This window comes from Myripristis murdjan, chromosome 9, assembly GCF_902150065.1.
Source record: "Myripristis murdjan chromosome 9, fMyrMur1.1, whole genome shotgun sequence".
NCBI lineage: Eukaryota > Metazoa > Chordata > Actinopteri > Holocentriformes > Holocentridae > Myripristis > Myripristis murdjan.
This window is the reverse complement of record NC_043988.1, coordinates 26,977,007-26,992,725: the sequence shown is the minus strand read 5'-3', so window position 1 is coordinate 26,992,725 and position 15,719 is coordinate 26,977,007. Positions and strand designations below refer to the sequence as shown.

The window sequence follows — 15,719 nt, the reverse complement described above, 5'->3', positions numbered from 1 at the left end:
ATGAAAATACAAAAGGAGGTGTTGATTGGAGTTGTGTGCAGTGCGGTCATGCTGACCATGGGTATCCTCATCGGGCACTTTGGCATCAAGGACGACAGCTCAACCCCAGACTGGGTGAGGGATGTAGCGAGAGATGTGGACGAGAGCCTTATAGAAAAGTTTCTGTCTGAGGTGGACAACATGCAGATCCAGGAGAACCTCAGGTGAGTTTTGAATTGGCTGGCATGATCGTTCTTAGTCCCTCACTCACTAAATTTAGTTTGTATTTATAAAATAAATAAATAAAAACTTTGACACCAGAGAGAGGATAAAAGGGGAACATGTGACTGTGCAGGAAAGCAGCCTGTAGAGGGATTATGAAAGCATTTTGCCATACCAGAAAACTGAAGCATGTTTGGCATTTGGTTTTGTGATTCACTGGTTGCAGTGTGTGTACAGCATGATGATAGATACAGATTTTCTGTTTATACAAATGCATTCTGTAAACTGAGGGTTCATCAGGAATCCTTTTACGGTCCAAAGGGAGCCAATGTGCATCTTGGGGTTCCTCACTATTTAAGACATTTCAAAAGGTTCCTTGAAGAACCTCCACATGCTGGAAGGTCACGGACATGCCATCACGGTTCATGAACACTTTGGGGTTTCCCTTTTGGGGAATCTGAGCGGAGCTATTCAATCTGAGGTTATGTTCCTCCAAAGGGTGCTGACCAAAGTGCCTCACATGGCCACCACGGCTGGAGACGAGGAGACGGTGCAGTACATGCTGAAGAGGTGGCAGGATGCAGAAACTGGACTGGATCAGGCCTGGAGAGAGGAATACCTCGTCTACCTCTCCTTCCCTGACCCCAAAAACCCCAACAAGGTCTCCGTGGGTAAGTCGGCAGGTCAATGAATGTGTTCTAGTCACAAATGTGGACTGAAGAGGACTGGAGATGATATAAGGGATTGCAACATTAACAGAATGGAGACGCATCGTTGTGTTTTTAATTTATCTTTGTGCCTTCTTCTTTGGGAAATAATGCAGCCTCTTGTCTTCCTCCAGTAATTAAAAAAATGTAACGTAAAATCATCATTCAGCACATTTACAAACAATGAGAAATTTATCACATTGAAAAGAACTTTAGGGATAAAGGGCGATTAGCAGTTGGCAGGTCTAGCATATAATGTTATGACGGGACTCTCAAAAAGAAATATTACAGTGACACGGTGCCAGGATGTGCGCTTTTAGTAGGCTGCACTCTGTGTGAGCCTGATGATAATGGTGCTGTGTGACACACTGAAGTACAAGCTCAGTACGACTGTTTTTAATGATGTGTAACATTAAAGCATGTAAAATTGTTCCAGAAAGGCCAAAACCCCCCCTGTTTCCCAAATGATTAAATTCAGTTCCCATCAAGCCTCACTGACAGAAAAACTTAAGCTGGGAGGAACATTTTGTTTAGAAATACTCTCCAGGCACAATAACATTTCCCAGAGAACTGGAACCGGTCTCAGAAAGATCACATTAGTTCTGATAGCTAACATGATTTTCGTTTTCCCAGAGTTGTGTCTTAGCTTTCATTCCTCCACCAGCCAAATGAGTTTCAGTTGTGTAGTCGCCATCTACTGTTTGTTTCAGTGAGCCCGTCCAACGCGGAGCTCTACACTGCCAGAGAGAAAGAGAAGCCTTACGGTCCAGAGCAACAGGACCCTGAAGTGGTTCAGCCGTACGCTGCGTACGCCCCCTCCGGACACCCACGGGTAAACAGCAGCTCTCCTGCACCTCTGATCATACTCACACTTTAGAGCCATGAATACTGTCTATTTAGCTTCAGAAACACTACACACAATTTTCAAAAATCCTCCTATTCCCTCCCAGTGAATGTCTTTTATACCTGATCTCAAAAATACTTTTTTTCCTCATCCTTCATTAGGCCTAAACACAGAGAAGAGTGAACTTTGATTCAATCATGGTTTTTATTTCCCCTTTTTCTGGCTATTCACATGAAAATTATAGGGAAAAAATTAAAAGCTTCAATTATTAATTGTTTCACAAGATTAGATGATTATTACTGTCATTATTTCAAAAGAATGATGATTTTTGTCGCTCCTTTACTGTCTATTAGCAAGCTAAGAATAGAAAAGTTCTTGAAGGCTGAAAATATTCATTTTTTCATGAGGATATAAATGTACTCATTACACTGATCACAAAATATGACAACACATCTCAGTAACAGATATATATTTTAATACTTTCTTTCTTTCTTTTTCTTTCTTTCTTTCTTTCTTTCTTTCTTTCTTTCTTTCTTTCTTTCTTTCCTTTTATTTCTATCATCTCACAACATCCTCTGCAACATTTTTCAACTCTCAAGTTGAAAAAAGTGCCCAAATCCGCAGCTTTATGCTATAAAAGATTTTATTTTTAAAACATCAGCCAAGCTCAAGTCACATGCATATATGGTTATACCGTAATGGCACATCACATGTAAGCCAAATGTTAAAAAACACATGTCTTTCAGTAACTTTTCAGTTATGTATGTTTATAAATTTCTGGTTCACAGATCAATGCATGAAGAGTTTGGTGTAGAGACAGATTGAGTTGTAAGATAGCAGCAGATGGCCACTGTTCATATCAAACATCAAGTAGTAATTCAGTGAGACCATAAAAAATCACGATTGCTGCAGAGCCTGGGAAGTGTAATGAGAAGAGAAAAAAGCCCATTTCAAGGCCCTGTGTTAGTCACTTATCTCATGGCCACAATATTGTCTGTATCACTCTTCAAGTCAAAGCGAGATGTGAAAAGCTTTGTGTTTTCTTTTTTACTGCTGCTACAGACAGTGGCTGTTTCACAACTTACACGGTGCATTCAAGGCCAAAACTTTTCACAAGCCTTATCAAGTAGAGATAACATTCAAAGTTATGATGTGGACCAGGTTAATAAACCAACAAGAGCCCATTTTTAAAGAATAGTAAATGTAGTGGATTTATAATGCCTCTATCTCTTTTCATCGGATTACAGGGGAGGAGGCCGTCATAAGGATTTGATAACTCTGTGTCAGCATTACATGAAATATTTGAAACTGTAAAGTACGTACCTTGGAAGCACAATGACTTAGTGAAGTGGTTCTCAACCTGGGTGTCTTCCTTCTTGGGGTTGTGAGATAATTTTAGCACAGGTTGCTTAAAAATATGTGTCTACTAAAAAACAATTTTGTCAGTTTTATTGCCCAGACAAGAGGAAGAAAGTGTGGGGAAAGTTATTCACAATCGTATCTTTTCCATCATGAACTGAAACTAATTCCTGCCTAAATCAAACATTTCTCCCAGCACCTCCGGGTTGTATTGAATGCAGCTGCTAGGATTTAACTAAAGGAAATCACATCCAGTTGCTGCATCACTGATAAGCTGTAACAACTGACATTATGACTCTACTTAACACTTTTAAGGCACCGATAGTTTTGTCCTCCTGTTGTACCTCTGACCAGAGCTACAGCAATTAGTTGACTAATTGTTTAATTACTTAAACTATAATCAAATAATCAATAAATCACTTTGGCCTCTAGTTTCCCGGCGCAGCGCGGGGTGGCGCAGTGAGGCGAACCCCGCGCAGAGCTAGTTTCGACCGGCGAAACGGCTGAGGCGGACAGTGTCCAAGTTTCGCAGGCGGAGGTTCGCCGATATGGGAGTGGCGGCGCAGCGGGGGGAGGTGCCGACAGATTCGGCTTGGCGTAGTGACAGTTTCGTGCCAAAAGGCTTCGCCGAGGTCCGCCAAAAGCTCGCCATCTGAAACCACGTCTACTTTCAGCGCAAGGCGGAGCGGGGCTGGCGCAGTGGAAGTTTGGCTGGCTGGCGCACATCACCAAAACCTCACGATCAGCACAAACGGTGCCAATCTCCTTTGATCTGACATCAGCTGTGACGGGACAGTTGATATGGAGATATATGTATGTGCTGATTGTGATCGTAGCATTGAATTGTGTTTTTTTCGGTATTTATTGCATCGTCCATGTGCCTGACATTCCGGAAGCCTGCCTGTGAGGTTTTGGTGACGTGTCCGCACAGCTCGCCGGTCTTCGCTCCGCGCCTGTCTCCTGAGCTCCGCTCCGCCGGCGGCAATAGACCTCCATGTCAGCTGTGTAAACTTTCATTACGCCTTCGCGCAGCGCATTTTAAAGGCAAGGACAGGGGCTCATTTGATTGGTTAAATGTGAATCGGCTGTGTCAAACCCACTCCACGCCTTCTCTCCTCCCTTGCGCCGGTAGGAGGGACGGCGGAGTACTTGCGCCACCGAGAACGGCGTGCCAAACTTGGAATATCCGCCTGGCCACACCCAGTTGGCGAAGCGCATCTGCGCTACGCCCCCGCCTCGCCTGGTCTGCGAAACTAGAGCCCTTTGAGTCAATGTCAGAAGGACATTTCCAAATTCTCTTATTCCATCTTCTTAAATGTGAATTTTTTTCTGGTTTCTTTAGTCCTCCATGGCAATAAACTAATTATCTTTGGGTTGTGGGACAAAACAAGACATTTAAGGAAGTCGTCATCAGCTGTGGGAATTGTGATCAACAATCTTCACCATTTTCTGACATTTTATAAATCAAACAATAACTAATAGCGATAAAACAACTGACAGATCAAATAAGTAATGACAATAATTATATTGTCATTTTAGATCCCATGCAGAGTACGGCGTTAAAGTCAATAAATTATGTTGCCACTGTCATCAAACAGCCCTTTCCTGACAGGCCTGACATTAACAATGTTTGCAGGGCAAACTGGTGTATGCCAACCAGGGGAAACCAAGTGACTACCAGCTGCTAAACAAGACCCTGGACCTGAGAGGAACCATCGCTATCACCAGATACGGCGGGGCAGGAAGAGCTGCTAAAGTGAGTGCGCCTGCATATTCCATTCAACAGTGAAGTTTGGTTATGTTATGTCTTCTGTTTGTTTTTGTGATCAAATGGTAAAAAGTGAAAAAAGGGAGCAAAAGCAACTGGTTCAGGAGACACAGGGAGAATTGAAAACTCTTTGTAGTTGTGACATGTTGATCAGTTGTAGGTGATTTTGGGAAGTAGTGCAATAACTATAAGAGTTTCTCTGACTGCCATGAATATAGACAATACCTTTAATTTTTTGGCAACATCTTATATTGAGACAACAAAAGGGTTTGGAGTTGAAATATGTTGCATATCATTGTGTACAGGCTTGAAAATGTAGCCTGATGAAGTTACTTTTGAGTATTCCCCACAGCACTGAGATCAGACTTTACTTACATATAGCCCTATTTAAGAGTCTGTCAATTTATATGGCTGACCACATGTGTTTACAATATACAAATAAATAAATAAATATGTTTGCACTGTTTGCACTGTCAATTACATATGGGTTGTATTTCTCATGATATATTATACGATTCTTCATTAATTTGTCATCTACACAAAGAGAAGCACCTAAAGGTGATAGCACACAACCTTCCCGTTGTTAATCAGCACCATTTATAGACCGACAGGATTACTTTCACAGGATCAGCCGTGACAGAGAGGCTGATCAGCAGAGTCATAAGGAATATTACTGTGCTCCATTCAGATATGTGCAGTTAAGCACTGAGTAAAAAACGACAAATACAAATACAGTTAACTGGGCAACAGAAACCAGGAAGGTGTAACACAAGAGAGAAACTGAAATTTTGCCAGATGACTGAGAAAAATATCCTGGCATATTGTATTAATATTACAAAGATGTTTCTGGCATAAATAATGTTGACTGTTTACAGTGAACACATTTTTTTTTGATCGCCCTGTTTTCTTAAACACCTCTCATGTTATCAGTTCCTGAAAGCTGAAACTTAAAATATTAATTAAATGTGATATGTTTCATGTGACCCAGGCCATCAATGCAGCACCCTATGGCGTCATCGGCGTGCTTGTCTACACAGACCCTTTGGACATCAACGATGGACTCATGTCTGATGATAATGAGACGTACCCTCACTCTTGGTACTTACCCCCCTCCGGCGTGGAGAGAGGCGCCTTTGCAACCAACTATGGAGACATGCTCACTCCTTACCTGGCTGCCAAAGGTAACTAGCATCAGAGACAGCCTTGTCCAAATTTACAGCAGCTTTTCAATGATTGTTTCCTCCATTTCATCTGTACTTTGGCTTAGCTGACATGTTAGGAGGGACTTTTACATACTACCAGCATACACATACACATAGATTCACATTAAACCAACACCCAACAATAATTTTCTTTATGAGCTGCTGTTTATTTTGCAGAGGAAACCTACAGAATCCCAGTCAAGAACATTACAGGAATCCCTCCTATTCCAATTCAGCCAATTGGATTTGAGGATGCCTACGCATTAATCTGGTCTGTAATAGTGACAGTCCCGCTTGTCAAACTGCTATGACCCAAAATATGGTTGGTGATTAATTTCCACCGTTTTTGATCGGTCGTCACAGCGAGCTGGGCGGAGCAGCAGCTCCAGATGCATGGCGGGGAGGATTCAACTGCAGCTACAACTTTGGGGGTCCAGGGTTCAGACCCACATCTACCTTCAACAACAGGTATAGTCCTAAAATTCAAGCATCAACTACAAGCTTAACTTGTCCGATTGTTTAACATACACCCTTCGTATCAACCTACATAAAGGATTAGTAGGGCTGCAACAGAGAAAACTATCCATCCAAATGATACTTGCGGGCGGTATTTTTATGAACAAGTCCACTTGTATTTCTGTTTTTGTTCTGCTGATGTGCTAAGAATTTTACTTTATTATCTTATTTTCACTTTATCCTATCAATTCCACAGCTTGAATGCTAAATGTCAAATATAAATGGTAACAAATATTACTGAATAGAACCATATTCGTATTGTTGATAAAGAAAACTTAAATGTCTCTCACACAGAGGGAGAATCTTGACCATTTCCAGTAATTTCCAAGGTCAGAAAATAGAGGTAACGTGAATTTCACGATTTGAACCTTTATTTCAGTGATGTGAAACTGGACATCTACAACCGAGAAGAGAAGAGGAACTCCTCCAATGTCATGGGAATCATTCGAGGGAGCATTGAGCCAGGTGAGATGGGACCACCGGCCAAAAGTCGTCAACCAGCTATTATCTATTTTCAAGTTATGGCTACACGGTGGCTGCTGCTGTGTGTGAGCGCTGTACATATGTGTGCATGTGTCTGTGTGTCTATAGACAGATATGTGATCTATGGGAACCACAGGGACAGCTGGGTCCACGGTGCCATTGACCCGAGCAGTGGGACGTCCGTCATGCTGGAGGTGACCAGGGTGCTGGGCAGGATGGTCAAGCAGGGTGAGCAGAGCTGGAGCTGATTGACAGGCCAGCCAGCTGTCCAACAGACTGCACTGGCTGATTTATCGACTGATTTATTGACTAACTGACTGACTGACTGACTCAAATACAGTCCTGGATAAAGAAGTAAAGTCTGTCACTCTCTGTGGCAGGCAGATGGAGGCCTCGGAGGTCCATTATTTTTGGAAGCTGGGGAGCGGAGGAGTTTGGCCTCATAGGGTCTGCAGAATACACCGAGGTGAATTTTACCATAACTGATTAGACAAAGTGGCAAAAACGTAATTTTTAATGATACAGTGGTGGAAAAAAGTTTTCGGACACCCCATGCATTTGTGAAATATTGCATTAAGAATCACTCTTAGGTCTTCAAGTGCAATTTCTTTTAGTACAGTCACAGCCAAAATACTAAACAAATCCTAAAAAAAGCCATTAAAAACTTGATTGATTGGTTCCATAAAAATACATAAGACATTTTGGTACCAGTGATGAAGGTCGTTCTTTTTAGACACATTTTTTGTTGCCAAGCTTCGTGTCTATATAAAGCCAGCACATTTTAAAGTTCTTCAGACACAAAAATGCCTGAAGATAAAGATAGATTCTCAGCCAGGAAGGGTACAGCTGCCGCCAGATAGCCAGGAAGTGCAGATGCAGTCCTTCAGCAGGTGGATCCACTCTGCAGAAATACAGATGAACAAACAGCTTGGAAGACAAACCAAGATCTGGGCGTCCAAGGGTTTCTTCATTAAGAAATGACCGCATCCTGATCCGCACGTGCAAGCAAAACCATTTTTCCACAAATATTTCATGATAATATTTGAGATTGTGTAAAATTTTAAGGGTGTGGTGGAAAAAAAACTTTTTTCCACCACTGTATGTGTCATATGTCTCTTTGATGCTTACTGACGCAGAAATTAAAACTTGTTCTTGGCTTCCCCTCAGCAATACTTCACCAAACTCAGCGAACGAACTGTTGCTTACATTAATGTGGACATAGCCGTCTTTGGTAAGAAGAACCACCTTTGCTGCTTTAGAGAGGACCATCTCTAATCAGAAAGAGTTGTCTCAGATACTGGGATGTATGTTAACTGCTTACTGGCAGGTTGTCAGCCAAAGAACTCAGAAAATGTCTCATCGCCTCTTCTACAGCACTGTTCATCTGTATAGCTTTCCCAGCTACTCAGTTGTGCAAGCTAAAATATGAGATGTTTCATTGTCTTGCTCCATAGTTTAAGCTGTAAAGATAAAGTCACATTTTTTTTTTCATACCACATGCTTACTGAATTACTGTTGGACTTTGGCACTGTCTGCAAGAGGACGCATTTGGAAAAATCAAGGTCTGCTCAGTTTTGAGCCAGAAAATTAGACATTATGGAGAATGTTCTTGTAAGTAGTTGGATGATAGTTGCTAAAATTATTTTGTGTTACAGTATGCCGATCTGGTTCTTCTCAATAAGAACTGTGTGCAGTAGTAATCGTGAATAGCTATAAAATAAATGCATGAAGGGGGACTTCTACAATGACAAACACTAGGTTTTATTTTTTCACAAATTACAAACATTAATCCACAGCACTAATTTATGTTTCACTCTTTAGCCAATGCCACCCTCAGAGCTTCAGCAATACCTTCAACACAGCATGTCATCTTTACAGCTGCTAAACAGGTGAGGCCCTAACACACTTGTCAAGTCAGCGGTGTGTATCGGTCTAGCATTTCAAAATAAAACGCTGGGATCCTGGGTAACATTGCCGTCCAAAATCACCAAGAAGCTACATAAAAGAAGTGGTTTAGTGCCTCTGAAAAAAGAGGCAGGTAATATATTCTTCTCCCTGCTCTTCTTGGTTCATTATGTTAATTGATTAATTCATCAGAATTTACATCAGAAAATAATTGTTTTGTCGTAAAATGTGCCCTGAAAACATTTGACAAAATATGAATGAATGAAAGAACATGTTTGCCTTTCAGGTCAAGGCACCCGGGCCGGACTCCATATCTGTGTATGACAACTGGATTAAATTTGCCAACAGAACCAACACAGATAATGAGGTCATTCCCAGGTAATAAATTACAGTTACACCTTTCTGTAACAGACAATGATCCTACATCCATGAGAAAGATCTGAATGTGTGTTTCTGTGTGATTGAAGCAGGAAGCAGGAATGCATTCTCCTCAACCCCAACAAGCCTTCATGTTCCTTCCAACCAAATGATAATAATGACAGGCATCAGATTTAACCCTCCTATTCTGTTCATTTTGGGCTAACACTCATGAGGTTCCCGGTCACATGTGACCGGTAACATTGTATTTGATTATAAATCCACTATGATACATATTATCACCTAATGTTGTGTTAGATCTTTTTATCAACTTCTGCTCTTGTGAAAATGACAAGTTTTGAACTTCTTTTTGCTATGTATGTGCTGTAGGCCTAATTTACCTGAGATCATACCATTCGTTTTTTAGGGAAAAAAAACATTATATAGATATTATTTTGACTATAACAAATACTCAGATGAAACATATTGTAGTATTTATCACAGAGTACTTCATTTCAATGTTTTCCAAGGACACTGTTTTGAAAACATTTCAATTTTCTAAATAGTGGCAAAAAAATAGCATCATTTGTGTTCCCGTCAGCATTGACCACTATGATTTAGCTAGTCATCCTCATGACATTTTCACATGGAAGCTGACCGTTCCTCTCAGGTGGGGATGAGGTCCAGGAAAAATGACCATTTTTGGACCGAAAGGTGACCACAACTTCAGCTGGGTCTTCTTCAGGTGACACCTGACAGGTGTCAAGTGTCAGGTGACAGGTGTTGGCAGTTCCCGTGGTAGGTTCCCGTGAGAGTTGCCATGGAAGCCAAAAAGGGGCAAAGTTGGGTGTGTCTGTGTGTGTCTGTGTCCATGTGTGTGTGTGTGTGTGTGTGTGTGTGTGTGTGTGTGTGTGTGTGTGTGTGTGTGTGTGTGTGTGCCTCCTCAAAGACACCTACATGTTGGGGTGTGGGATAGAAGTCTGAGAGATACTTTCCCGTGGGGGTTGCCATGGAAGCCAGATAGGGGTATAAGGTGTGTGTGTGTGTGTGTGTGTGTGTGTGTGTGTGTGTGTGTGTTTGTGTGTGTGTGTGTGCCTGCTCAAAGACACTTACATGTTGGGGTGTGGGAAAGAAGTCTGAGAGATACTTTCCCATGGGGGTTGCCATGGAAGCCAGAAAGGGTTATAAGGTGTGTGTGTGTGTGTGTGTGTGTGTGTGTGTGTGTGTGCCTGCTCAAAGACACCTACATGTTGGGGTGTGGGAAAGAAGTCTGAGAGATACTTTCCCGTGGGGGTTGCCATGGAAGCCAGAAAGGGGTATAAGGTGTGTGTGTGGTGTGTGTGTGTGTGTGTGTGTGTGTGTGTGTGTGTGTGTGTGTGTTCACACACATCTGTGTCTGCTCAAAGACACCTGCATGTTGGGGTGTGGGAAAGGAGTGTGGGAATGTGTTTAACTCTATTTATACACTAATTGTAGTCTTACCCATTCATTTCTAATGACCGGTCATTTGTGACCGGGAACACGATGGGTGTATACAAGTTAAATAAAACATTCAAAAATTAATAAAAATTCTCCAAATTTATTTTATGTGTTCAGATGCCATGTGTGAACAAAGTCATGGAACCTCATGACAAACAGATGAAATTAACTGCATTTTTTGGAGAGAAAACTTGTACACTGGTCAGATTTGACCGCGAACACGACAGGAGGGTTAAAATATAGAACTGTGATCTATTCATAAATGGCTTATTATCTATTGAGTGATTATTTGCTTTGGGAAATTTGGGGTTCATTATGTTCCTAATGTACAAGGCGTACATTTTGTTTTCTCTGTCTTTATTTCATTTTTCCTTTTTCACAGAATGGGATTCCTGACAGGAGCAGGTAGCGATTACGCTGCATTTATCCATTACCTGGGGATCACCTCAATGGACATTGCATACACATATGACAGGGTATGATCGATGTCTTTATGAAATCATCACCTGAAATTTCTGGAATGAGACCAAGAGTAACTCCAATACATGCCCCTCTGTTTTTGTCTTTGTGTGGGAGAGAACAGCACGTCAAAATGTGAGCTGACATTTGGGAGTTTACTGACAAAAATGAATAATTTTTAGAATATGACTTAAGGCCATTATGAATCACTTGTACTTTTCAGTTTAGTGAACATCCGATCAATCCACCCACCTGCAAGCAGAGCAAAATGTCAACTTGTGGAACCATCTCACCTGTAACTCTACTGTCTTCTTCCATCTAAATACACCATGGGGGCAGTAGCAAGCATGACAAATCTATTTTAAAAGCTGGCATTTAAAAAAAAAAGAGAGAGAGAGAGAGAGAGAGAGAGAGAGAGAGAGAGAGAGAGAGACTGGATGTACACCAAGATGAAGAGTACATCTTAATGATTTGGAAAATGTCTTAAGTCATGTCATGTTGAAAACATATTCTGGTTGGCAGATTGATGTGAAGTTCCCTCAAGAGGACAGACCAAAGTTAGACTGATAGCATAAGCATTAGAAATACAGTATAAGCCCTAGTCTAATCAGCAATTTAATTCTTATAATATGAACTTTTTTGTTTGAACAGACTAAAACAAATGCCCGAATTTACCCTGCATACCACACGGCATACGACACCTTTGATTACTGCTCAAAGTTCATCGATCCTGGTAAGTAATGCTGGCTGTCTTGCTATCGACGCACACCAATGCACTTTCTTATACTGGACTTCTTGGAGAGCAATATCTTGTAAAGGCGCTGCAGACAATGTTACACAGTATGGAAAACAATTTGTATCTTTCTCAACCAGCTATAGTTTCCAGACCACTCCTCCAACCTGTAGTCAACTTTTGATATCTGAAAAGCAAAACATCTTGTCTAAGCATTTCTTCTTTGGTCTGGGGCAGAGATACAACAGAAGTTCAGCAAACATCAGACTTTTACAATGGCGCTCACTCTATCTGTCTCTAATTTGCCACCACATATTCTGTTTCCCTCTCACTTTGATTGCACCTTTGTGTATAACGTCTCTCTCTGCTATACCCATCTCGCTCAGGGTTCACCAGTCACCAAGCTGTTGCCAGGACAGCGGGGAATGTCCTGATACGATTGGCAGACAGCCTAGTGTTGCCATTAAACAGCAGCGACTACGCAGAGAGTCTGGAGAGTTACCTCGACAAAGCGCTGGAACTCTACCAAGATCAACTCACAGCAAAGAAAATCTCCATGGGTAAGAGAGCAGGACAATATGGTGGCGTGCCATGGGAACACTGCAGTAGTCAGCAGGCCCGACACACACTAATGCAAATCTAATGCAGTTAAAGGTACAAATTTGTAGGCTCATCACCCTGAGGAGAATTTTTCAAATATGGATTAAAGGTACACTATGTAAAATTGCTTTGACTAAACTGCCAAAAAAAAAAAAAAAAAAGGAGAAATAAGCACAAAATTTGATGGTCGAGTCTACTGGGTTTGCATGACTGGCCCAACTCATTGATAAGTTACGTACTTATTCACACATTTTTTGTCAGATGAGTTTAAGCACTCCTTTTTTTAACATAGTACACCTTTAAACATATAAATGGGCACTATGCAAAATTGCCAAGGGTCAGTTTAAATGAGGACTGTTAAGATTCAACCAACTAAAACTTGGAATAAGCACATAATCGATGATTTAGGAGAACAATGAGAATCATGGAGACTGAACCATGCAATTAAATGCTTATTCCACATTTTTGTCATTTGCGTCTAATGGCAAGCATACACTACACGACTTTAAAAGTCATCACATCACTCTGTTGTTCACAATACACAACCTTCTGTCCTCTAATTGAGGGACTTGAGGCTCCTGTGGTTTGGACACTACATGGGTGACCAGCAACAGGGGGTCACTCATTACAAGATATTCCACCAGGAGGAATCTCTGGTGAGTCTCTGGTCTCTAAATTGTGTTTTGTCACGAAAACACAAACAAGAAATAAAGCAAGACCATGAATGAGACGAGAGTTTTTCTTCCAAAATTCCCCAAACTTATTGCAAGAGGAAAATAAGGGTAAAAAAGGGTCGTCACTGCAATCAACCTTCAGCAATTACTTCTAAGTTAACGAATCTATTATTTTAACATGAGGCAGTGGATCTTATTTGTCTGTGTTTTACATGGGCCACCATCTTTGCCCAAGTCAACTTAAATGAGTATATTTCTTGAGTTGATAAATTACTTGTAATGGGTCAACTGACCATAAGTTTGAGCTAGTGTTGACCAGACGAGCTCAACACTAGCTCAAGTTGCAGTGTTTCTGTTTGGGCCACGTATAGCCAAAGTCCCACTGATGTGGCAGGAACAAGCGGCAGGGGAATGATGAAAACACTGCATGGGTGAAGATAATTGTCTTCAGGCAGCATTTAAGATCAAAATAAACAACAGGAGCTACATCTGTTTCTTATATTAACAGTCACAGAGAATTAGAGAGGAAGAAATCTTTGCATAGAGGTTTCAGAGCAGATTTCTGTCTCGTTTCAGAACCATTAAAGCGAGCAGTGGCCAAGTTTCGCTCAGCAGCCACTGATTTGGAGCAGCTGATTAGAAATTCAGACCTGAAAAATGAAACGTAAGAGGATGTGCATACACACAAACAGACAAGAACACACACAGACATGTATACACACCAGTACCTAAATGATATGGCAAACCACCATCCCCCTCTCTCTGTCTGTCTTCTTTTGTCTGTGTTTCCTGTTAGACCTCTGAAGATCCGAAGGATCAATGACCAGCTCATGCTGCTGGACCGTGCTTTCTTAGACCCTCTGGCTTTCCCAGATAAACATGGATTCAGGTAAAAAGACAATAGTTTTAGGCAAATCTCACTGTGAAACATCCTTAAGAGGCAATGACCTTTTAACAGCAGCCACTTTGACATGAATAGCAGCATAAAAACATGTGTTACTAATGACATTGATTAAAGCTCTGTTTAATTTGGGTCTACTCAGAGCCGGGAACCTGGTATTGCTGGCTCAGTGGAAAGGCAGCTGGTACACTTAAATAGAACAAAGCTTTAATTAATGTTATCAGTAACAGCTGTTTTTACCCTGCTATGGCTGCGGTGAAAAAGGTCTCTACCTATAGCTTCTGGTGGTGTGGAGTAATGCTCTGTTAGAGTCACAATAACCCCAAATGTACAGGAATTTGTCTTTGTGATGTTCCTGCTTGAACATGACATCAAGTACATGGCAGAGGCACATTTAGACTGCACTTTAAACACCACATGAACACCAGTCTATCACAGTGCACTGTAAATTTAGGCAGGGCGGCATGCGGTGGGTTTCACATCCATATGGCTGCTCTGAAAAAGGTCTATGATAACTCTCTGCACTCTCTGAAAATAACACGATGATGATGACGAATGGCTGAGATCTATAAATGTGCCAAGGTAACACTGACACTGACACCTTGTCAAACTTAAATTAAGCACATGTATAACTCTGTGTGTAGTTTGAGTAAATATGACAGCTGACTCCATGCTTACTTAAGCAGTAAAATATTGATAGAACAACCTCTATCTCTCTGTATATGTATCTAAATCTATATCTATCTATCTATGCATGTGTGTTGAGGGTTCTCAGAGATTGTGACCTTTTTGTCTGCCATCTCTCCACCTTTTGTCATTGTCTGCCCTCTCTTCTCTTACTTTCCCCATTTTCAGCCCGCTGCAGATGGCATAAGCATTACATGGAGAGGTTTTGCCGATGATCATTGTTTACTTCTGTGCATTTATGGATTTCAGTCTTGACCTGCCATCAGCTGCTCCATCCTCTTTTCACATCTCCTCATTTCCTCATGTGTCATCCAGGCATGTCATCTGGGCCTCCAGTGGCGCTGGGCAGCCTACCTTTCCAGGTTTGGCTGATGCCTTTTTCACTGCCATGTCATCAGGACTGGCCAGCGACTGGGAGAAGGTGCACTACCACCTGTCGGTCCTGAGCCAGGCCATCGAGGGTGCCGCCCACACGCTAGCTGAGGTTATATAGAGTTGGAGGAGGGAGGAGGAGCCAATACTATCTCAGGGATATACTAACTTTGTGGACCTCCAAACAACCTGATCACTCATGAAATGGCACTTAATACAGCCAGGGAGTTAAACACACACACACACACACACACACACACACACACACACACACACACACACACACACACACACACACACACACACGCACGCACACACACACCACACATACACAAACAAACAAACAAACAAACAAACAAACACAAACTTTAGAAAGTGCAGTTTGAAGATATTTTTGCACAATTTTTTTTTTTTATTTACAAATACATGATAATTCCATGTGAATTATAACTCAGATAGCAAACTATGAAGT

The 15,719-nt window shown here is 41.5% G+C and overlaps 1 protein-coding gene across 1 annotated transcript; it reads left to right on the top strand.

Moving 5' to 3' along the window:
* Positions 1-15,381, top strand: naaladl1 (N-acetylated alpha-linked acidic dipeptidase like 1). Its single transcript, XM_030059693.1, has 19 exons — positions 1-203; positions 700-872; positions 1,619-1,740; positions 4,748-4,867; positions 5,868-6,060; positions 6,259-6,352; positions 6,445-6,549; positions 6,977-7,062; positions 7,189-7,308; positions 7,461-7,546; positions 8,248-8,311; positions 8,902-8,969; positions 9,272-9,363; positions 11,204-11,297; positions 11,932-12,013; positions 12,400-12,573; positions 13,864-13,951; positions 14,084-14,176; positions 15,191-15,381. Exons 1-19 carry the CDS (start codon positions 1-3, stop codon positions 15,366-15,368), a joined length of 2,235 nt encoding a protein of 744 aa, XP_029915553.1. The 3' UTR covers positions 15,369-15,381.
* The last annotated feature ends 338 nt before the right edge of the window (positions 15,382-15,719 follow it).

What these genes read in the sequence shown, in the direction of transcription:
- naaladl1 (XM_030059693.1), top strand. Translation starts at nt 1, where the DNA reads ATGAAAATACAAAAGGAGGTGTTGATTGGAGTTGTGTGCAGTGCGGTC. An exon ending in CAGATCCAGGAGAACCTCAG is followed by an intron (nt 204 to 699) that starts GTGAGTTTTGAA and finishes GTTCCTCCAAAG; the next exon opens with GGTGCTGACCAAAGTGCCTC. An exon ending in ACATCTACCTTCAACAACAG is followed by an intron (nt 6,550 to 6,976) that starts GTATAGTCCTAA and finishes CCTTTATTTCAG; the next exon opens with TGATGTGAAACTGGACATCT.